At 47.3% G+C, this 24667-nt stretch overlaps 1 protein-coding gene across 1 annotated transcript in view; it reads left to right on the forward strand.

Annotated features, from left to right (window-relative positions):
- adissp (adipose secreted signaling protein) overlaps positions 1-24667 on the forward strand; it is a 98382-nt gene that overhangs the window by 53540 nt on the left and 20175 nt on the right. Inside the window, exon 4 of the mRNA XM_048544455.2 lies at positions 12413-12535. Coding sequence (XP_048400412.1) covers positions 12413-12535 — 123 coding nt within the window. The remainder of the gene's footprint in view (positions 1-12412; positions 12536-24667) is intronic.

Raw genomic sequence — 24667 nt, forward strand, 5'->3', positions numbered from 1 at the left:
ACAGAGAACATTACAGCACAGTACAAGCCCTTCAGCCCTCTGTTGTGTCGACCTGCCATACCAATCTGAAGCCCATCTAACCTACACTATTCCATGTACATCCGTATGCTTATCCAATGACGACTTAAATGTACTTTAAAGTTGGTGAATCTACTACCGTTGCTGGCAAAGTGTTCCATACCCTCACTACTCTGAGTAAAGAAACCACCTCTGACATCTGTCCTATATCTTTCACCCCTCAATTTAAAGCTATGCCCCCTCGTGCTTGCCGTCACCATCCTAGGAAAAAGGCTCTCCCTAGCCACCCTATCTAACCCTCTGATTATTTTATATGTTTCAATTAAGTCTCCTCTCAACCGTCTTCTCTATAATGAAAACAGCCTCAAGTCCCTCAGCCTTTCCTCGTAAGACCTTCCCTCCATACCAGGCAACATCCTAGTAAATCGCCTCTGCACCCTTTCCAAAGCTTCCACATCCTTCTTATAATGCGGTGACCAGAACTGTATACTCCAAGTGCGGCTGCACCAGAGTTTTGTACAGCTGCAGCATAACCTCTTGGTTCTGGAACTTGATCCCTCTATTAATAAAAGCTAAAACACTGTGTATGCCTTCTTAACCGCCCTGTCAACCTGGGTGGCAACTTTCAAGGATCTGTGTACATGGACACCGAGTTCTCTCTGCTCATCTACACTGCCAAGAATCTTACCATTAGCCCAGTACTTTGCCTTCCGGTTACTCCTACCAAAGTGCATCACCTCACACTTGTCTGCATTAAACTCCATTTGCCACCTCTCAGCCCAGCTCTGCAGCTTATCTATGTCTCTCTGCAACCTACAGCATCCTTCGTCACTATCCACAACTCCACTGACTTTAGTGTCATCTGCAAATTTACCAACCCATCCTTCTATGCCCTCATCCAGGTCGTTTTATAAAAATGACAAACAGCAGTGGACCCAACACCGACCCTTGCGGTACACCACTAGTAACTGGTCTCCAGGATGAACATTTCCCATCAACTACCACCCTCTGTCTTCTTTCAGCAAGCCAATTTCTGATCCAAACTGCTATATCTCCCACAATTCCATTCCTCCGCATTTTGTACAATAGCCTACTGTGGGGAACGTTATCGAACGCCTTGCTGAAATCCATATACACCACATCAACCGGTTTACTCTCATCTACCTGTTTGGTCACCTTCTCAAAGAATTCAAGATGATCAGATAGGGTGGGGCAGTGAGAGCCTTCTTCCTCTGGCGTTGGCTAGCATAAGGGGACATAGCTTTAAATTGATGGGTGGTAGATATAGGACAGATGTCAGAGGTAGGTTCTTTCCTCAGAGAGCAGTAAGGGCGTGGAATGCCCTGCCTGCAACAGTAGTAGACTTGCCAAATTTAAGGGCATTTAAATTGTCATTAGATAAACATATGGATGATAACGCAATAGTGTAGGTTAGATGGGCTTCAGATTGGTTTCACAGGTCGGTGCATCATTGAGGGCCGAAGGGCCTGTACTGCGCTGTAATGTTCTGTGTTCTATCAAGCTCCCAAAAGCAGCAATGTGACAATGACCAGATTTTCCATTTACAGTATGTGGGATAGATATTGGCCACCTGGGCCTCTGTCACTTGCTGTTCTTTATCTCGTGCGATTAGCGTCTTCTTTAAATCCCAACCCCCCCCCCCCCCCCCTGCAAACCGAACAATCTAACACCCAGCTAGGAACTCACTAAGGCTCCTCAGATAGCACCTTCCAAACCCACAACTACTTCCATGTAGAAGGACAAGGGAACTCCAACCCCTGCAAGATGCACACATGGAAATATTTGGCTGTTCCTTCACAGTGAATGGGTCGCAATACTGGAACTCCCTTTGTAAAAGCTGTGTGTGGGTTTTCTGCACCCCAAGGACTGGAAAGGCTTGAGAAGGAAGCTCGCCACTGCCTTCTGTAGGGCAGTTAGGACGGGCAATAAATTCTGGCCTCACCAGCAGTGCTTACATCCTATCAACAAATTTATAAAAGCTCCTCTTGGGTGTTTCTTCGCTGCTGCTGTGAAATACCCACTTTTGTGTTAGCAAGCTCCAGATTCTGGCAATGTTCCAGACAATTCTGCCGAATTCTCTATGGAATTTAATCATGATGATCTTTTCATTTGTGTTGCTTCAGCTTTGGGCTCCCCTCATAAGTGGATTTCCTTTTTATTATACTTGCGCTTTCAAAAGTCTTTCATCATTGTGGCAATCGTAGTTAGCTTCCAACCCCCCCCCCCCCCCCCCCCCAACCTTGTGCTAATTATCAATTTTGGGTATCCTGCTTGTAAGCCTTGGGTTTTTTTCCCCAAAAGGATACATTTTGCACTTGGCGGGGCGGGAGGAGTGGAGATATCCCCTCCCGTCGACTTTCTTCCCACACAGTGTGGGAGAGTTGTTTGCATGTTTGTGTCTGCATGTTTGTCACAGCCATGCCACCAGCCAGTGAAGCATAATAAAAATAACAGACAAATAGTCTTGCCAAATATCTTTCTTTCCATGCAGGCTGCTGCTTTTGAGTGTTCGCCTGAGACAAAACGCCCTCTGGTTGCAGCTGCCCTGCCTCTATGTTGATAGTATAGTTTTTAACATTTAAAAACAATACTAAGCGATTGTATTCAAGATAATGGGAACTGCAGATACTAGGTCTCGGCCCAAAACGTCAGCTTTTGTGCTCCTCTGATGCTGCTTGGCCTGCTGTGTTCATCCAGCTCCACACTTTGTTATCTGGGATTGTATTCATGTTGTGTCCCTCACAGCTGTTGGATATCTCAAAGCATTTTTGCAGGAATTGCAGGAGTTTTTAATTTTTCCATGTAGGACACATAGTAGCCTATTTATACACAGCAATCTCCCAGAAACAGCCCAAAACGTCAGCGTTTGTGCTCCCATGATGCTGCTTGGCCTGCCGTGTTCAGCCAGCTGTACATCTTGTTATCTCAGATCCTCCAGCATCAGCAGTTCCTACTAGCTCTAATGCAAAATGTTTTATAGCCAGGACATCAGGGAGTGATTGTCCTTCCTCTCAGTGTCATGGAAGCCTACATCACAGACAGACCGTTCAGCCCAAATCCAGGTTTCCTGGATTGACCTGGCCCTACTTGCTTGCATTTGGCCCATATCCCTCTAAATGTTTCTTGTTGATGTACCTGTCCAAATGTCTTTTAAATGTTGCAACTGTACCTGGGCCTCTGCTTAACCCTTTTTGTGTGTAGAAGGGTGCCTCTGACAGTGTGGCACTTCCTCGGAGCTGCAGTGGAGTGCCGCCTTTAGTTCTGAAGAAATTACTGGGCTGAAAGTGAACTCCGTTTCTCTCCCCAGAGATGCTGCCGGACCTGCTGACTTTCTCCGGCATTTTCTGTTTCGTTGGCAGCATCGGTTTGCTGGCTATCACGTTTTGCAGTCTTCGGGGGAAATTGTGGCAACCAATTTGCACATAGTAAGATCCCACAAGGTGCAGTGTACATAATGGCCAGTTGATCTGCTTTAGTGACGTCGGTTAATAGCTTGGAAACATTCGGCATCGTCCAGGCTGCTTACACTGCCTGACGTTGGACGCCTTGTGGGCTTTATCTCGGTGAGTCGGCGGAGGACAATCTATCAGGGGAGCGGGGGTGGCTAGGCAGGGATGGTGGGGATTTGTAAATCCGTTCCTGTCACCACGGCTTGAGCAGAGATTGAAAACTGTTCAGAAATACTGAGTTAAATCTGACAAAGCTGACTGCTCTCTCGGGCCATGGTCAGTTCCCCTGGCAGGGCAGCTAGTAAATGGACCAGCTGATAATCCGTGAAAACATGATCACCCATTGAGCAGGATTACTGGACGGTGTGTCAATGTCAGTCTGACCGACTGCGTCTGTTCAGATTGTGGTTCGTTCTCATCAATTACTTTTCTCTGCTGCCGGTGATCCCAGGGTTTTTGATTCATCAGACTTTTTTTAAAGTCTGAAATGGACCTTCTTCAAGTGTAATTCAGAGGTGATCAAGACACTCGGCTACAGGGTCCATCATTACAACTATGCATGGCCCACTCTCTCTCCCTCCCACAAATGGCAGAGGTGGACCATTCAGCCCATTGAGAGATAATGGGAACTGCAGATGCTGGAGAATTCCAAGATAATAAAATGTGAGGCTGGATGAACACAGCAGGCCAAGCAACATCTCAGGAGCACAAAAGCTGACGTTTCGGGCCTAGACCCTTCATCAGAGAGGGGGATGGGGAGAGGGAACTGGAATAAATAGGGAGAGAGGGGGAGGCGGACCGAAGATGGAGAGTAAAGAAGATAGGTGGAGAGAGTGTAGGTAGGGAGGGGATAGGTCAGTCCAGAGAAGACGGACAGGTCAAGGAGGTGGGATGAGGTTAGTAGGTAGCTGGGGGTGTGGCTTGGGGTGGGAGGAAGGGATGGGTGAGAGGAAGAACCGGTTAGGGAGGCAGAGACAGGTTGGACTGGTTTTGGGATGCAGTGGGTGGGGGGGGGGAAGAGGAAAGAGCTGGGCTGGTTGTGTGGTGCAGTGGGGGGAGGGGATGAACTGGGCTGGTTTAGGGATGCAGTAGGGGAAGGGGAGATTTTGAAATTGGTGAAGTCCACATTGATACCATATGGCTGCAGGGTTCCCAGGCAGAATATTAGTTGCTGTTCCTGCAACCTTCGGGTGGCATCATTGTGGCAGTGCAGGAGGCCCATGATGGACATGTCATCTAGAGAATGGGAGGGGGAGTGGAAATGGCTTGCGACTGGGAGGTGCAGTTGTTTGTTGCGAACTGAGCGGAGGTGTTCTGCAAAGCAGTCCCCAAGCCTCCGCTTGGTTTCCCCAATGTAGAGGAAGCCGCACCGGTACAGTGGATGCAGTATACCACGTTGGCAGATGTGCAGGTGAACCTCTGCTTAATGTGGAATGTCATCTTGGGGCCTGGGATAGGGGTGAGGGAGGAGGTGTGGGGGCAAGCGTAGCATTTCCTGCGGTTGCAGGGGAAGGTGCCGGGTGTGGTGGGGTTGGAGGGCAGTGTGGAGCGAACAAGGGAGTCACGGAGAGAGTGGTCTCTCCGGAAAGCAGACAGGGGTGGGGATGGAAAAATGTCTTGGGTGGTGGGGTCGGATTGTAAATGGCGCAAGTGTCGGAGGATAATGCGTTGTATCCGGAGGTTGGTGGGGTGGTGTGTGAGAACGAGGGGGATCCTCTTGGGGCGGTTGTGGCAGGGGCGGGGTGTGAGGGATGTGTTGCGGGAAATGCGGGAGACGCGGTCAAGGGCGTTCTCGACCACTGTGGGGGGAAAGTTGCGGTCCTTAAAGAACTTGGGCATCTGGGATGTGCGGGAGTGGAATGTCTTATCGTGGGAGCAGATGCGGCGGAGGAATTGGGAATAGGGGATGGAATCAGCCCATTGAGCCTGTTTGACTATTCAGTGAGATCGTGGCTGATCTGATAATCCCCAGCTCCACTTTACTGCCGTTTCCCTACACTCCTCCTTGATTCTCTTCCTCATTTCAGAATTAGTCTGACTCAGGCTTGAATATATTTTTGCGAACTCCTCTCCCCCCACCCCCCACCCACCTCTTCTTTCATTATCATCAGCATTACACTCTTTTGTTCGTTTCTAATTCAGTTTTCTATTTTTAAGAGCTATGGTAATCATGCAGGTTAAAAGTGATTTCCCGTGGCAGTTTAAAAACTGTTCCTGTCATGCTCAGCTGTTTTCAGTTGTCAGGAGAGCTGGCTTTCAGTATGAAGCACACCACATCCTGCAGAACTGCCGTCTCTGAGACAGGAGGATGTCACTTTAGAAGCTTGAGCCTAAACTCCCGCCTGACTATCTGAATGCAGCCCTGAGGGACATACTGGTCTATTGGTACTGTTACTGAGTTAGTAATCTAGCAAATCCCATTTTGGCAACTTGTGGAATTAAAATTTAAGTGCAGTCGATGTTAACCATGAAGTCACAATCACTTGTTGGGAAACCTGTCTGGTTCGCTAGTAATATTATAGCGAAGGAAATCTCCATCCTTACCTAATACCGTGAGATAGATGTATGTGTGTATATATAGAAGCAAAAGTGGTGCATAGAGTTTGCTGTGCCATTCAGTGATATGACTGACCTGAAAATCCTCAGCACTGTCTTTGTGCCTCGCCCCCTATTACTCAATCTGGCCTACATGTGACTCCAGGTGCAACGAAATGTGGTTGATCTTCACTCCCTCTGCAGTGGCTGAGCACGTCCTTGTGTTTAAAGAAATTTAGTGACAGCAACAAATGTTGACCTTGGTAGTGAGCAAGCCAAGGAGCGAATTTAAAACGAGTGTTAAATCTCACCCCCATCTTCCCTGTCGGACCTCACAATCCCATGATGCCTTTTAGAGGTGATTTTTGCTGGCATCCTGACCATTGTTTATCCATCAGCCAATGTATTGAAACAGATTGTTCTCACTCTGTCCATGATGTATATTCTGCTCTCTTTCTTGATCATGTGTCTATTGAGCACAGGGTTGTCAAAGCAAGAAATGTTGTGAGAATCGTAAATAATAACTGCCATTTCTGCTGTTGACCACCCTGAGGCTATAAACAAAAATAAAGCCCGCACACACTAGAAATCGGAAACAAAACCAGAAATGGTTGGAAAACCTCAACAGGTCTGGCAGCATCTGTGGGAAGAAAAGTTTTTTTTGGATCCAGTGACCGTTCAGAACCCTTTCTAACTGTTTTGAAGAAGGGTCGTTGGACATGAAAATGTTAAATCTGTCCACAGATGCTGCCAGACCTGCTGAGCTTTTCCAGTCATTTCTGTTTTTGACCCTGAGATCGTGACCGGAGCCCTTTATGTCACTTCTCCCGAACACTTAGCTGAAGTTAACTGATATTTTACTATCGTCGAAGCCCCTCACAATACTTGCTTAGGGTGATTGGCAAGGGACAGTGGTAATATTTTCAAGTAATAGGACACAAATGAATGTTGGCCTGGCAGTTGGATAGCCATTGATCTTTACTGTAGTTACCATAGGGTCTTTTATATTGACCTGACAGGAATGACGCGGCCTCAGTTAATGTTTCAGTCAAACAGCACTTGTGACTGAGATAGTAGGAACTGCAGATGGTGGAGAATCCGGGATAACGAGGCATGGAGCTGGATGAACACAGCAGCCCAAGCAGCATCTGGCTCCTAAGCTGTGTTCACCCAGCTCCACACCTTGTTATAGAACATAGAACAATACAGTGCAGAACAGGCCCTTTGGCCCTTGATGTTGTGGTGACCTGTGAACTAATCGAAGCCCCTCCCCCCTACACTATCCCATCTAGTACTTGTGACTGTTCTGCACTTAGAGCACTTCTTTTGGTGTATTGCATTGTTGGAAGCTAACACCTTTCTCATGAGACCATGTCTCTGCTAAGATGGCAATCAAAGGCCCCATTTTGGGAAAGAGCAGCTATCTGGGTCAAACCTTCAAAGCCACCAAAGAATAACCAGTGTTGGTGGGAGCTTGCTGTGTACAAAATGGCTGCCACACTGTCAGGCCCAGGGCCCACATCCGATGTCAATATTTGGATCCAGACCCCTGATGGAAAGTCCTGAACTCTGTTTTGAAATGTGGGCCTATCCTGAGAGAGAATAACAACCCCTCTGATAACTCTAACATCGTACCACATGCTCACGCACACACGCCTGAAATAACCTTACATTTTCTGTTGGACATGGTCTGTGTTTTTTTCTTCCAATGACATTGAGCATTAAGGGATTTGAAGCCATGCCTGTTAAGTTGCAAAGCAATTTAACATAGACGGTTTTCTATTCTTTCAAGATACAATGGTATTTTTTAAATGAATAATTTTTCTAAAAAATCCTTGAAACATGTATTCCAAGCGAAAATGTAAGACGTGCCTAGTATGTTTTTTGTTCCTTTATTTTTCCAATTGCCCCCTTATGCCCTTTGTCGTCTTCACTTTTTTCTTCTGCTCAATGTCTGTCTGTGTCTCTCTCTGCAACCAACCCCACCTCTATTATTCCCCTTCTTCCTTCAATTTCTTTCCTCAATGTGTGTCTGACGATGTCACCCTGTTCTCTTACTGTTATCCTGTCTCCTCCATCTCCTCACCCTACTTCTCTCTCTCTTTTTCTCTCTCTGCTCTCTGCACAACCCCCTCCATTGCCTTCCTTGGCCACCCTCACTCTACCACTGAGACGTTCTCCACCTTATTGCAAACTGGAGGAGTTCCAGCCTTCAGCCTGTAGAACATAGAACATCACAGCGCAGTACAGGCCCTTCGGCCCTCTGTCGCGCTGACCTGAGACCAATCTGAAGCCCAAATAACCTACACTATTCCATTATTATGCATATGTTTTTCCAATGACCATTTAAATGCCCTTAAACTTGGCGAGTCTACTACTGTTGCAGGCAGGCATTCCACGTCCTTGCTACTGAGTAAAGATTCTATATCTATCACCCTTCCAATTTAAAGCTATGTCTCCTTGTGCTAGCCGTCACCATCTGAGGAAAAAGGCTCTCGTTGTCCACTCTATCTAATCTATCTCTGTCTGTTCAGTAACTATTTTCAAGGGTATGAGGGAAAGAGTATATAAACTCTAGAACCAGAAGGAAGGGCACTGGCTGGGGTGTTGGGAGGTACCAAGCCCAATGCTGACCCTCTGAGTGACGTGGATTGACTCGGCTTTGTCTGGGCCACGGACCTTGGGTTCCTCTTCATGTCGAAGGATCCCACCCACCCACCAGTGCTGGGCTCACTGTTGTCAAGTGATTCTTTGGGAGATGGGGTGCTTGCTTTACAAGGGCACAGTGGGTGATTGTGTCACAATTCATTGCAAAACAGAATTAAAGTCCCTCGGAAAGAGCTAGTCGCTAAGCAACAGAGGCTTTGGCATATCTTGTATGGTTTGCAGTACTTAATTTTGCCCATTAGCTTTTCGAGAACACTCGTGGCAGTGTTTTCAACCGCTGACACAAATTATGCCTTTTTTTCCACAAACAAAGGATCATACAAGTTCAGGGGCAATTAGGAGTAATCTTTGAGGTGTTTACCGTGTTAGCCAGCAATGATTAATGGAAAGACTTGCCATCAGTACAGGGTGAATGCTTGTGCGGTCAAGATGAGATTAAGAGTGAAATTAAAGGATTTCTGTTTGTGGCTGCAGGGCCACCTGGAGTGTATTACAGCTAGTGAAGTGTAGTTGGCTGTGTATTGCCATGATTGTGCAAGGCCAGCTTACAAGCTGAGCTCAACAGGAAGCAATGAGATAATGACCAGCCAATCTGTCTGTGGTATTGCTGGTTGAGCAAGGAATATAGGCCAACACACTGGGAGGAATGGCCCTGCTCTTGAGTGTCGCTGAAGCAAGAGACGTGATGTGGGGTGGCTCAGTGGTTAGCACTGCTGCCTCACGGCGCCAGGGACAAGAGTTCGATTTCGGCCTCAGGTGACTGCCCCTGTGGAGTTTGCGTGTTCTCCCCGTGTCTGTGCGGGTTTCCCCTGGGTGCTCCGGTTTCCCCTCTCCGTCCAAAGATGGGCACAATTTACGGGAGGTGATGGTCCAGTGGTATTATCGCCGGACTGTTTAATCCCAGAGACCCAGGTAATGTTCTGGGGACGTGGATTTGAATCCTGCCACGGCATATGGTGGAATTTGAATTCCAGAAAAATATCTGGAATTAAGAGTCTATTGACGACCATAAATCCACTGATTGTCAGGAAAAACCCATCTGGTTCACTAATGCCTTTTTAGGGAAGGAATCTGCCATCCTTACCTGGTCTGGCCTACATGTGACTCCAGACCCACAGCAATGTTGTTGACTCTGAACTGCCCTCTGGGCAATTAGGGATGGGCAATAAGTGCTGGCCCAACCAGCAACACCCTCATTCCCCTGAAGGAATAAATCCACTGAATTGCTGCGAAAGCAGTGTTGTCACATCACTTCACCAAATGCCGAATCAGTTACAAAGTGGTAATCGACTTTAATCCAGATGAATGACCCTGCAGAGGTGCGGTCAGTCCTTGATGGTGCAACTCTGCACGTTGCACTGGAGGCGGCTGCAGAGGAGGTTCACCAGGATGTTGTCTATGTGGACTTCAGCTCTGGAGAGAGGCTGGATAAGCTTGGGTTATTTTGTTCGGAGCAGTGTGGGGTTGAGGGGGAAACCTGACAGAAGTGCATAAGGCTTTATGAGGGGCATGGACAAGGCAGATAGAAAGCAGCTGAGAGATAATGGGAACTGCAGATGCTGGAGAATTCCAAGATAATAAAATGTGAGGCTGGATGAACACAGCAGGCCAAGCAGCATCTCAGGAGCACAAAAGCTGACGTTTCGGGCCTGGACCCTTCTTCAGAGAGGGGGATGGGGAGAGGGAACTGGAATAAATAGGGAGAGGGGGAGGCGGACTGAAGATGGAGAGTAAAGAAGATAGGTGGAGAGAGTATAGGTGGGGAGGTAGGGAGGGGATAGGTCAGTCCAGGGAAGACGGACAGGTCAAGGAGGTGGGATGAGGTTAGTAGGTAGATGGGGGTGCGGCTTGGGGTGGGAGGAAGGGATGGGTGAGAGGAAGAACCGGTTAGGGAGGCAGAGACAGGTTGGACTGGTTTTGGGATGCAGTGGGTGGGGGGGGAAGAGCTGGGCTGGTTGTGTGGTGCAGTGGGGGGAGGGGACGAACTGGGCTGGTTTAGGGATGCAGTAGGGGAAGGGGAGATTTTGAAACTGGTGAAGTCCACATTGATACCATTAGGCTGCAGGGTTCCCAGGCGGAATATGAGTTGCTGTTCCTGCAACCTTCGGGTGGCATCATTGTGGCAGTGCAGGAGGCCCATGATGGCCATGTCGTCTAGAGAATGGGAGGGGGAGTGGAAATGGTTTGCGACTGGGAGGTGCAGTTGTTTGTTGCGAACTGAGCGGAGGTGTTCTGCAAAGCGGTCTCCAAGCCTCCGCTTGGTTTCCCCAATGTAGAGGAAGCCACACCGGGTACAGTGGATGCAGTATACCACATTGGCAGATGTGCAGGTGAACCTCTGCTTAATGTGGAATGTCATCTTGGGGCCTGGGATAGGGGTGAGGGAGGAGGTGTGGGGGCAAGCGTAGCATTTCCTGCGGTTGCAGGGGAAGGTGCCGGGTGTGGTGGGGTTGGAGGGCAGTGTGGAGCGAACAAGGGAGTCACGGAGAGACTGGTCTCTCTGGAAAGCAGACAGGGGTGGGGATGGAAAAATGTCTTGGGTGGTGGGGTCGGATTGTAAATGGCGGAAGTGTCGGAGGATGATGCGTTGTATCCGGAGGTTGGTGGGGTGGTGTGTGAGAACGAGGGGGATCCTCTTAGGGCGGTTGTGGCGGGGGCGGGGTGTGAGGGATGTGTTGCGGGAAATACGGGAGACACGGTCAAGGTCGTTCTCGACCACTGTGGGGGGAAGGTTGCGGTCCTTAAAGAACTTGGACATCTGGGATGTGCGGGAGTGGAATGTCTTATCGTGGGAGCAGATGTGGCGGAGGCGGAGGAATTGGGAATAGGAGATGGAATTTTTGCAGGAGGGTGGGTGGGAGGAGGTGTATTTTAGGTAGCTGTGGGAGTCGGTGGGCTTGAAATGGACATCAGTTATAAGCTGGTTGCCTGAGATGGAGACTGAGAGGTCCAGGAAGGTGAGGGATGTGCTGGAGATGGCCCAGGTGAACTGAAGGTTGGGGTGGAAGGTGTTGAAGTGGATGAACTGTTCGAGCTCCTCTGGGGAGCAAGAGGCGGCGCCGATACAGTCATCAATGTACCGGAGGAAGAGGTGGGGTTTGGGGCCTGTGTAGGTGCGGAAGAGGGACTGTTCCACGTAACCTACAAAGAGGCAGGCATAGCTGGGGCCCACGCGTGCCCATGGCCACCCCCTTAGTCTGTAGGACGTCTGTGCTCACCAGCTTACATTGGCTATTGCTCCCGAAATGCAAGTTTTCCAAGTTCACGCCCTTTTGAAATTCTCTGGTGCACTCCTCTCTGTATCCCAGTGACCCCTGTAGCCCTACAGCCCTCCAAGATATATGCAGTTCTCCAACACTTGGTCTTCTGCACATCCCCACCTTTGCATGGTGCCCAGTGTTGACAGGTGTTTGCTCATGTGCTCGGGTCACAGCCTTTGATATTCCTTCTGTCAAACCTCCCTCTACCCCTCTCCTCCTGTTCAGCCAACCTTTAAAATCTACCACATGGACTAGGTCTTCAGCTCTGCGTAGCTCAGTGCTAAAACCTGTTTGATAATGCTCCAACGAAGCGCCCTGGGATATCCTAGCTGCACCCATACAAAACTGCAAGTTGTTATTGAGAGCTTGGATATTGCTGAGGGCCCAGGCTGCTTGGAATTTTTTCTTAACCTTCCTATTGTCTTTTTTTAAGAAAAAGACCTTCTCCCTTCCGTGTTGCAGGTTATCGAGTCAAATGCGAGTACATTGCCCACAAGGAAGGCGTAATCAGAGAAGAAATGGTCATGGCCAGCAAGATCAGTGATTGTCCCCCTGTAAAAGTTACGTTGCAGGCCCGAGTCCTGGGTAAGTGCAGTGTTTTTCCCTCTTTGAGACAGCGTGCCCTGCACTGTGCCAGGTATCTGGGGGAAGAGCTTTGAGATAGTATCCTTGCTGTGCTGGCTGAGCTCTGTGTGATTTTTTTTTTTCCGGCTGGAAAATGAGCTGAAATTGAGCAAACCTTTTCAGAAGCAAATTCAGGTAGCCTGGAAAACCTCACTGAGCCGGCCAGCTTTTAATACCAAGAAAGTTACCCCCTTATTGGTGATCAATGCCGACCTGTGATGGTTGACAGAAGAGCAGGAACGCACAGCTCATCAATATGTGAGATCGTGGTCATAGAAACTTTTGAGGGGTGACCTTTTTATAGAGGTTTATAAAATCATGAGGACTGTGGATAAAGTGAATAGCCAAGGTCTTTACCCCAGGGTGGGGGAGTCCAAAGCTAGAGGGCATAAGTTTAAGGTGAGAGGGGAAAGATTTAAAAGGGTCCTAAGGGCACAGAGTTGTGTGTGTGTATGGAATGAGCTGCCAGAGGAAATGGTGGAGGCTGGTACATTTATGTAATTTAAAAGGCATCTGAATGGGTACATGAATAGGAAGGATTTAGAAGGATATGGGCCAAATGCTGGCAAATGGGCCTAGATTAATTCATGATACAGGTATTTCTCCTTTTACATGCTAGTTGCATTCTTGTGTGACCTCGTGCTGTAGAAAATTGCTGTATAGGGAAACAAAGTTCACATTATCCTAACAGTGTCCACTATTGATCAATTGTGTTACAGCCAATTTGTGTTTAAAGAAAAAGGCATTATTGCAGAACTGTGTGCATCTGATCAGCATGAACGAGTTAGGCAGAGGGTCCGTTTGCATGCTGTACAGCTGTATACCTCTGAGAGCCTAAACTTAGGAAATAGGAGCAGGCCTCAGCTATATGGTCCATTCAGCTTGCTGTCACCAGTCGCTTTAATACGGCTGATCATCCAACTCTGCACCCGGTGTTTCCTCTTTCTCCCAGTACCCTTTAATCCCACAAGAGCCATGTCCATCAGAAATTGCAGGAGAAACTCAGCAGGTCTGGCAGCACCTTGCAAAGCAAAGTTAATGTTTCGAATCAAATGACCCTTCTTTAGAATGGCCTGCCCAGAGGACGGAACAGCACCGATGCTGCCAGACCTGAGTTTTTCCAGCAATTTCTACTTTAGTTTCAGATCTTCAGCATGCACACTTCATTGTTTTGTTTGGTCAAATCTAACTCCTCCTTGAAACTATTCAATGTTTTGGTCTCAATTATTTTCTGTGGTCGAGAATTCCACAGACTCACCACTCCGAGTGAAGAAATATCTTCTCATTACAGTCCTAAATGACCTACCCTGTACACTTAAACTGTGACCACTGGTTCCGGACTCACTGGTCATCAGGAATGTCATTCCCTGCATTCTCACTGAGTAGTGCAGTTGCAATTTGAGATATCGACTGGGTCTACCTTCATTCTTGTAACCTCCAGTGAATACAGTGTTTAACTGATCTGGTCTGTCCTCAAACATCAGTCTTGCCATTCCCAGGAATTAGCCTGGTCGAGGGAACCCTCGTGCAAATGCTGCTAGTTTTAACGTGTTTCTTGTTTGTGTCGCATGTCGCATTGTTGTCAAATTGATGTAGATGTGTCTGCCCAATGGGTGCTTACTGTAAGCCAGTGTATTTTGTCACGAATAGAGCTTGATGGTTGGCAAAGCAGGTACAAGCTCTAAAAGAAGGCATTCTTACTGAAAATTTGGGTCTGAGCCCATCTTGGACCGTTTGCACAGCAGATGACGTTTTTTTGACACCCCCCCCCCCCCCCCCCCCCAGTCGCGTAGTTGACCCCTGTTGCGTAGTTGAACACTTCAGCCTGCCAAGTCCTGGGTGTACTGCTGAATTTCTTGTCATATGACAAAAACAAAGAAACATTCTTCTCCCCCCCCCCCCCCCCCGCCATTCAAAATTGCAGCCACTCCACATTCGGAATGTGGTTACATTCCATGTGATCCAGTCTCAAAGTATTCCCTGGCTTTGGCCTGTTCTGTCCTGAGGTTTCACTTCTGTAGAATGGGTCCAAGCTACTTGATTCACAACCTGAGCAGCCTGATGTAGTTAGAGTTCCCTAACCACTGAGCATTGCGGGAGAGGAGTCGCTGTTCAGGTACAGTATTCCTTTGCATGCACGTCTGGTCTCTCTACCTGGGAGAGGATATACTTGCCGTAGAAGAAGTGTACTGGAGGTTCACTGAACTGATGACCAGGATGGCAAGACTGACATACCGAGAGAGATTAGTGAATCCACCCCAGTTGAACCAAAGTTTAGAAAGATAATAGTAAATCTGATTGAAATGCATAAAATTTGAACTGGGCCAGTAGACTGCGTGCAGGGAGGATGTTTAGGAAGGCTTACCAATTAATTGCCAGATTATACTTTTCTTAATTTAGTGAATTCAAATTCCACTGTCTGCTGTGGTGGGACTTGAACCCGGGTCCCCAGAACACTCTGGGTCAGCAGCCCAGCGATAATACCACTAGGCCATTACCTCCTCCCTGAATAGAGGAGCCAAATGTTTAGTTGGAGAAAAGTTACAGAAAGACGATTTGGGAGACCTCATCCACGAATCACAAAAATCTGTAATCCATGTTCAGCAAGCAATAGGGAAGGCAGAATGTTAGCCTTTATTTCAAAGGATAGGAAGGTTTTGCTAAAACTACACAGGGCATGAGTCAGATCACCACTGGAATACTGAACTGTTTTGGGCTCCCTGTCTAAGGAAGGATGCTTTGGCATTGGAGACAGCCCTGAGACTCTTCACTAGGCTGGTAATTGGTATGAAGAGACTGGCTTGAGAGAGTTAAAGTAGTTTGGATTTGTACTCTTTGCCTCCCATTCTTCTATATTACAATCTTATTGAAACCAACAAGATTCTTAGGGGACCGGACAAGGTAGATGCGAAAAGTCTCGGACCATGGGGTATGAACTGAGAATAAGGAATCTCCTGTTTCAGACAGAGATGACGGGGGATTTCTTCCCTAAAAGAGTAGTGAATCTGTGGAACATCCTTTATTGCAGTGAGTTGTTGAGGCTAGGTCACTACATATAATCAAGTTTGAGATAGATATTTGAATAGTAAAGAGATCAAGGACTGTGGAGAAAAGGCAGAAAAGTGGAGTTGAGGATTATGAAATCAGCCATCATATCATTTGATGATGAGGCAGACTTGATGGGCTGAATGGCCTTCGTATCATGAGCTTATGCCACTTCTGGTTCTTCTGTAAATCGCTTTGACAGTGTCCTGTAGTTACTGGCCCTCTGCCACAGGGGACAGTCATAGCTTGCTTACTGATTTCAAAAACTCTCAAATGTTGAAGACCTCAATCAAATCTCTTCTTAACTTGCACCTCGCTCTGAGGAGAACAGCCTGGTTATTCTAGTCTTTCAACTAAATCCCTCATTCTGTACCCCATGGGTAAACCTCCTCTGCATTCCCCTCTGTACTGAAGTAGCACCTGTCCTAAAGACAAGCAGCCTTTTTCTGATTCCGAGATGTGAAGGTAGAGTGATAGGCAGAGTTCTTCATTCCAGGCTAGAACTTTCTTTTATATTTACTCATGAGATCATAGAATCCCTACAGTGTGGAAACAGCCCCTATGGCCCAACAAGTCCACGCCGACCCACAGTGCATCCTGCCCAGACCCATCCCTCTATAACCCACCTATGTAGGTGTTGCTCAGAGATAACGGGAACTGCAGATGCTGGAGAATCCGAGATGACAAAGTATGGAGCTGGATGAACACAGCAGGCCAAGCAGCATCTCGGGAGCACAAATGCTGACGTTTCGGGCCTAGACCCTTCATCAGAAAAGGGGGATGGGGAGAGGATTCTGAAATAAGTAGGGAGAGAGGGGTAGACAGACCGAAGATGGGTGGAGAGGAGAGTAGAGGTGGGGAGGGGATAGGTCAGTCTGGGGAGGACGGACAGGTCAAGGGAGGTTAGTAGGTAGGAAATGAGGTGCGGCTTGAGGTGGGAGGAGGGGATAGGTGAGAGGAAGAACGGGTTAGGGAGGCGGGGACAAGCTGGGCTAGTTTTGGGATGCAGCGGGGGAGAGGGGAGATTTTGAAGCTGGTGAAATCCACATTGATACCATTGGGCTGCAGGGTTCCCAAGTGGAATATGAGTTGCTGTTCTTGCAACCTATGGGTGGGTGGCATCGTTGTGGCACTGCAGGAGGCCCATGGTGGACATATCGTCTGAGGAATCGGAGGGGGAGTTGAAATGGTTTGCGACTGGGTGGTGCAGTTGTTTGTTGCACACCGAGTGGAGGTGTTCTGCAAAGCGGTCCCCAAGCCTCTGCTTGATTTCCCCAATGTAGAGGAAGCCACAACGGGTACAGTGGATACAGTACACCACATTGGCAGATGTGCAGGTGAACATCTGCTTAATATGGAAAGTCATCTTGGGGCCTGGGCTGGGGGTGAGGGATGAGGTGTGGGGGCAGGTGTAGCGCTTCCTGTGTTTGCAGGGGAAAGTGCCAGGTGTGGTGGGTTTGGAGGGCAGTGTGGAGCGAACAAGGGAGTCACGGAGAGAGTGGTCTCTCCGGAAAGCAGACAGGGGTGGGGATAGAAAAATGTCTTGGGTGGTGGGGTTGGATTGTAGATGGCAGAAGTGTCGGAGGATGATGCGTTGTATCCGGAAGTTGATTGGGTGGTGTGCGAGGACTACATGGGGGTTTATGTGGGTGTTGCTGGCTAGACCAGCATTTATTGCTCGTCCCTAATTGCCCAGGGGGACAGTTAAAAGTCATCCATTTTGATATGGGTCTTGAGTGTAGGCCAGACTTGGTAAGCGTGGCAGTTTCCTTCCCTAAAGAACATTAGTAGTGAACCAGATGGAATTAAAAAACAGAAGTTGCTGGAAAAGCTTAGCATCTGTGAAGAAAATAAAAATCAGTTAACAGTTTGGGTCCGTTGACCCTTCCTCAGAACGGCCCAAATTTACAGCATCCACAGTTCTTATTTAGTGAACCAGATGGGTTTTTTCCACTGAATCCTGAACAATAGTTTCATGGTCATTACTAGACTCTTAATTCCAGATTATTATTGGATTCAAACGCCACCACCTGCCATGGCAGGACTTGAACCAAGGCCCTCCAGAACATTACTTGGGTCTCTAGATTAATTGTCTCGCGATAGCACCACTAGGATGTCATCTACTGATCAACACTTGCTCTGTCAAAATATTGTGCTTTGAAGTTCAGTTTGTGCATGGAAGCCGATCTAGCTGGTTGTCATGTATGGTACACTGTTTCTACATCACCCTGAATAGTTTCCTGGACAGCTGCTACAAGCAAAGGGCAGCCACACTCATCAGCCTGGCTGTGAGATTTTAATTCATCGCTGCATCTCTCTTAGCAAGTCAGCAGTGTGCGTCATGTCACTGGAGCATCATTTTTCCTGCTGTGTGAAGCACTAAGCACACTGTCAACTTGTAACAGAGCTATTGACAGATGACCATGAGAGGCCCATTGGGTAAACAGTGGGAGAGGCAGGACTGCATTAGATTAGTGTAACCCTGGTGCCCTGTCTCTCTGCCACGAGGTACTAATCACCGCAGTCCTTACTGTTACACAATGACTTTCTCTGAGCGTGAGAAGAAAGAAGAGAGATAATAACCTGCTCTTATAGAGAATCCTTGATAGTGAAACACCTCAAGGCGCAGAGTGCATATATTGTAAAATGAAAAATTGAGAGCCAGCAGGAATCAGGAAAGCTCATAGAATATTACAAGTGTTAAAAGCAAGACCAGACACCCCACAAAGTATATTACGGAGATAGCCTAGACCCAAACCTTTTATTAAAAAGGCAAGTGTAAGGTGTTTGAATTCCAGACATAATTTAATTGGTCCACCAGTAAGCTTTCATTCTCATACTTCGTTCTCATAATACAGTTATTGTGAGGGGAATGCAACAGCAAGGAAGCTATGCTTCAGTTTTTACAAAGCAATGTGAGACCACATCTGGAGTATTGTATACAGTACTAGTGGCTGTATTTACAGACAGATGTTAATGTGTTGGGAAGAAGTTCAGCAAATGTTTACTAGCCTAATATCAAGAATGCTTACCCTGTGTACTTTGCAGTGTAAAACAATCAAAGGTGGCTTAATTAAAACATTTAAGGTCCTGAGGGGCTTGACCAAGCTGGATTTTTGAAGGGATGTTCCCTCATGTGGGAGAATCTAGAGTTAGGGATCATAGTTTTAAAATGTGGGGTCACCCATTTAAGGTGGAGAGTCTTCAGAATTCCCTTATCCACAAAGGGATGCAGAATCTTTAAAATATTTTAACACCACGGGGATGAAAGGTTATCAGGGATGTGCAGGAATGTAGATTTGAGTATTAAATGGCGGAGCCAGCCTGAAGGGCCGAGTAGCCTGATTCCGTTTCTTCTTTGCATGCTGAAGAGGCATCCGAACTAGTGAGCCAGGGCTTGAACACAGAGGCTTGAGGGAGCAGAGAGAGAGCGAGAGATGGAGGAAGTTTCAGAGCTGTTGGATAATGAGACCTGACGGCCATTCATGAACTAATTGAAGTTAGCGATGTTTCCAAGGCTAGAATTAGAGGGCCACAGATATCTTGGAGGATTGCAGGCCTGGAGGAGGTTACTGAAGAAGGGACAAAGCCATGAAGGGTTTAGGTTTTTAATTGGGGAGGTGTTTAACAGGAAGCTAATGTAGATTGGCGCAGGGTGAACAGGACTTAGTGCAAGCTCAGTGGCTGGAGCATTTTGAATGTGCTCATGTTTAATGGCTAGTTTGTTTCCAAATACAAGGCCACCTTTTAAGCTGCTCTCTTCAATGCCTCTTCGTCCATTGTCCTCAACTCATCACTAGCCCTCTCCAAATCTAGCTTAAACTGCCCGCTTCCTACCAGGTACTCTATAAAGCCAGCCCTACAGTTTACAATTGTATCAGTGATGATGGGAACTGCAGGTGCTGTAGAATCCAAGACAACGTGTGTAGCTGGATGAACACAGCAGGCCAAGCAGCATCTCAGGAGCACTCTCTGATGAAGGGTCTAGGCCCGAAACGTCAGCTTTTGTGCTCCTGAGATGCTGCTTGGCCTGCTGTGTTCATCCAGCTACACACTTTGTTGTCCTACAGTTTACAATGTGGTCAAGCACTGACTTGAATCCATGTCTCCTGCCCAGGCTCAACTTTTCAGTGTCATTTTTATTGCCAAACATTACCTACATCTAGTTGCCCTCAACCCTTGTTATTGACCATGGCTGGGTGGCTAGCTTGTCTTGCCTCGAAGTCAGATTTTTGTGGGTTCATGTTCTTTCATTCTAAAATATGAGAATGAAAATCTACATTGACAGTCCATTACAATTCTGAGGACTTTCTGTATTGTTGGATGCAGTGCCTTCCTCAGGTGGATACAAGAGATCCCATGACATTTCTGTTCCGAAATAGAGCAAGAAGATGATCCCTATGAGTGTGGTCTATATTGTTCCCTTGACCAATGACACAAAAACACATTATTTGCACAGTGCTCCTTGTGTCTTTGTTAGCGTTTGCTTTGCATAGATGGGGCTGCTATATTTCCTGCAATGCAACAGGGATACATTTCAGAAGTATTCCATGGGTTACAGAGTGCTTTGAGATGCTGGAGAGTTGTGAAAGAGGCTACATAAATGCCAGTTGCCATAACTCTCAACCCATTATGATGCATAAAGAGTGCAGGGGAGCATGCCAAGGCTGGCACCAGACACCATTAAAGGTGATAATGGGAACTGCAGATGCTGAAGAATCCAAGATAACAAAGTGTGGAGCTGGATGGTCCAGCTTCACACTTTGTTACCATTAAAGGTGAAGTGTCAGCTTGGTGAAGCTATAGCTGAGGACTACTTGCAGAAGAAGCAAGTGGTAGATAGGGATAAATGATCTCATAACCTTAAACTCTGCATTCCAGCCACATACAAATGGTAGTGGACAACTCTCTGGAGGAGGAAGTGTCGTAAATGTCCTCAGCATCAATGATGGAAGAGCCCAGAACATCAGTGCAAAAGATAAGGCTGAAGCATTTGCAAGTCTTCAGCCAAACATGTTGAGTGCATGATCCATCTCAGCCTCCTGATGCTCCCCAGCATCACAAAGCCCACATCTCGGCCAATTTGATTCCCTCAACATCATGTCAAGAAACAGCAGAAGCACTGGATACTGCAAAGACTTTGGGCGGCACGGTGGCTCAGTGGTTACCGTTGCAGCCTCACAGCACCAGGGAGCCAGGTTCGATTCCAGCCACAAAGACGGTCTGTGTGGCGTTTGCACGTTCTCCCCGTGTCTGTGTGGGTTTCCTCCCGGTGCTCTAGTTTCCTCTCAGTCCGAAGATGTGCCAGCTAGGTGGATTGGCCATGCTAAATTGCCCGTAGTGTTCAGGGGTGTGTGGATTATAGGGGATGGGTCTGGGTGGGATGCTTCAAGGGGCGGTGTGGACTTGTTGGGCCGAAGGGCCTGTTTCCACACTGTAGGGAATCTAATCTAATCTTGACAACGTTCCAGCGAGCAAAAACTTCAGTGCCGAAGATTTACTCTCCAGAATGAGCCGTTCATTAGACAAGCTCTTCCACTGCAGCTAGAACACTGATCTGCCCCATATGTGGGCAAGTGTCCTGGCCGCAAAAATCCAGTGGCTCAGTGATTAGCACTGCTGCCTCACAGCACCAAGGGACCTGGGTTCAATTCCAGCCTCAGGAGACTGTGCAAACCGCACACAGACTGTCTGCGTTTGTTTCCTGCAGGTGCAGTGGTTTCCTCCCATAGTCGAAAGGTGTCCAGGCTAGGTGGATTGGCCATGCTAAATTGCCCATAGTATCCAGGGATGTGTAGATGGATTGCCATGGGAAGTGCACTGTTACACAGATAGGGTTTGGGTCTGGATAGGATGCTGTTCGGAGGATTGATGTGGACTGAATGGCCTGTTTCCACGCTGTAGGGATTCTGACCTCTAAATCTGTGCCCCTTCAGTCTAATCTTAGTCATCAACAAACTGATGGTGTCTTCAATAACCTGCTCTCTGACACTCGATTTGAATTCTGCTGGGGTCCCTCAGCTTACAATTTTTCTGGCACTTCCAAAGTTTGTGCCAAAGCAGAGAAATTGCATTGTCGCTATTTTCAGTTTGTCTGATTTTTGAATTGCTTGCAGACATGCTTGAGCCCACTTCTAGTAATCGCCAAAAGCTGGGTTTGATGGTAATCTACATGGATTACTGGAATAAGTTTGAAAATGGGAATGTTTTATTCTGAAATAACCCTATTAATGTCCACACCCCATATAGCATTACAGATTAATCAGCCACGTTTTAACCTGGGTAAATGTTTTCTAAGGCAGACTGGAACTAGGGAACACAGTTTAAGAGAAACGGGCCACCTTTTTAAACCGTGAACATGGTAGATTTTTTTCCTTAAGACGTCATTGACCTGTTTAATTCTGTTCCCCAAATACATTCAGCCATTGAGTTTATTCAAGATGTCTATCAAAAAAATCTGATTCTAAGGGAGTTAGGGGTTAGACAGAAAAAGTAAAGCCTTAATAAATATGATTGATCTTCATAGTCCTTGTCATAAAAGGAGCGTGGTTAAATGTATGTAGGAACTAGTTTTAAATGAGATTCAGAGATGTTGGAAAATAACTCCCGCAAACTAAAGTGGCGATTAAAGCGGAAAAAAGATATGAAGGATTATTTTCTCAGCCTTGGACATTAGGGAAGGTTTGGCAGCAATTCAAACATGTGCGCACCATCACGCTTAGCCTTGAAAGCACTTTCTGAATGCTGTTCATGTACATAAATAGTGAAGAGCGTTATTGCTTTACAAACAGTTCAATGTGGGCTGTTTGGCTACAGGGTTAATCTGACTTTCAGCTGGTGCAACAATGCAAGGCTGTACTGAGCTCTCAGTTTCGCATTGAGGCAGAGGTGGGGGTTTGTGATTTAATGATAAAGCGTCAGGTCATATTGCAATCCAGCTGTGTTCCACGGAGGAAAAGAGCTGAGAACACAAAGGATAACCAGGTGTAGAGCTGGAGGAACGCAGCATCAGAGGAGCAGGAAAGTTGATGTTTCGGTTCGAGAACCTTCTTTAGCACAAAATGTAGGCCAAAGCCTCTGCCTGCCTCAGAGCTGAGGAAATACTGCCCTGCTGGAGATGTCATCTCTTGTACAAGGTGCCCAAGTGGGGCACTGTTTATATGGAAATATTATAGTCTTTAGGCCTTAAGTAGGACAAAATTCTACCATGGGAATGAAAAGGTTTGCATTTATATAGGTCCCGTCACAACCTCCAGGATCTGTTACACTTGAAGCCAGCCAGTGCAGTGGGAAATACAACAGCAATGGCAAGTTTCTACAAGGCAACAATAACAATAATATTTTGTGATTTTGGTTGAAGGATAAATATTGACCACAGCACAGTGGAAAACTTTTTTTTTGCTGTCCTTCAGCCTAATGCCATGGGATCTTTTACATACACCTGAGGAGGGGTGTATGCCTGCACTGAGAGTATGTGGATTCCATGACCACCAGAATCCAGTGTAAGCCCAATCCTGTTGTAGTTACTTGTGACTTCTGAGCTCAGTAGCCCAACATAGCCCCGAGTTCATTTCTTGACCTGTGTTGAGTTCAGCCTTGGGAAGTGCGAAGGAAGAAAATGGTGCGTTGTTGTTGCGAAGCATCCGGTATTCTGGCTCCCAACCTCCAAGCACTGACCCTGAATGAGTGTCATGTGGATGAACATTGGGATGCGGGAGCAGAGGGCACTGGGCATTGCTGTGGATGGATCACTGAAGGTGGCAGGACCAGTAGAGCCGTAGCGAGTCATAGAGTGCAGTAAAGGCCCTTCGATCCATCGAGTCTGAGCCGATAATGACTACTATTAAATGCGTGCTAATCCTAATTTCCTGCACTTGCCCCATCTCCTTGAATGTTTTGATATTTGATTTCCTCATCCAAGATTTTTAAATGTTTGCAGTTTCTAGCGTCCACTACCTTCCCAAGCGGTGCATTCCAGATTCCCACTGACTGCTGAATGAAAACGTTCTTTTCCTGAAAGCCCCTCTGAATCTCCTGTCCCTTACCCTAATTCTATACTCCTCTCGTGATTGACCCGTCAGCAAGGGGAGCAGCTACTCTCTATTTCACCCTGTCCATATCCCTCGTAACTTTACATAAGTCAATCATGTCTCCTCCAGCCTTCTCTGCTCTAAAGAAAACAGTCCAAGCCTGTCTAGTCTCTCCTTTAAAGCTCCGTCTCTTTGCCCCTGGACAAATGCTGCTGAACCTCCTCTGTATCCCCTCCAGTCCTATCACATCCCTCCTGTGGTGAGGCTGACCAGAGCAGCACACCGTACTCTTTACCTGGGGCCCGACCAATGTTCCGTACAACTCCAACATTATCCCCTTGCTGTTATACCCTGTACCATGACTGATGAAAGCAAGCATCCCATATGCCTTGTTAACTATCCCAATCACATGCTTGGCCAACTTCAGGAATCTGTGAATGAATTACCCCAAGATCCCTCTGTTCCAGTGATTAATGGGAACTGCAGATGCTGAAGAACCTCCTCCCTAACCTGTTCTTCCCCTCACCAACCCCAAGCCGCACCTCCATCTCCTACCTACTAACCTCATCCCACCTCCCTTGACCTGTCCATCTTCCCTGGACTGACCTATCCCTCCCTACCTCCCCACCTATACTCTCCTCTCCACCTATCATCTTTTCTCTCCATCTTCGGTCCAATTCCCCCCCCCCCCCCCCCCCCATTTATTCCAGAACCCTCACCCCATGCCCCCCTCTGATGAAGGGCCTCGGCCCGAAACGTCAGCTTTTGTGCTCCTGAAACGCTGCTGGGCCTGCTGTGTTCATCCAGCCTCACATTTTATTATCCCTCTGTTCCTGTAAGCTTTCTAGTGTCCTGCCATTCATTACATACTCCCTCATCTTGTTTCTTCTTCCAAAGTGCATCATCTCCACTTATCAGGGTTAAATACCGTCTGCCCATCTGACCAACCCATGTATATCTTCCTTCAACCTACAGCCATCTTCTTCACTATTAACCACTGTACCAATCTTAGTGTGGT

This window comes from Stegostoma tigrinum, chromosome 1 (assembly GCF_030684315.1).
Source record: "Stegostoma tigrinum isolate sSteTig4 chromosome 1, sSteTig4.hap1, whole genome shotgun sequence".
Taxonomy (NCBI): Eukaryota; Metazoa; Chordata; class Chondrichthyes; order Orectolobiformes; family Stegostomatidae; genus Stegostoma; species Stegostoma tigrinum.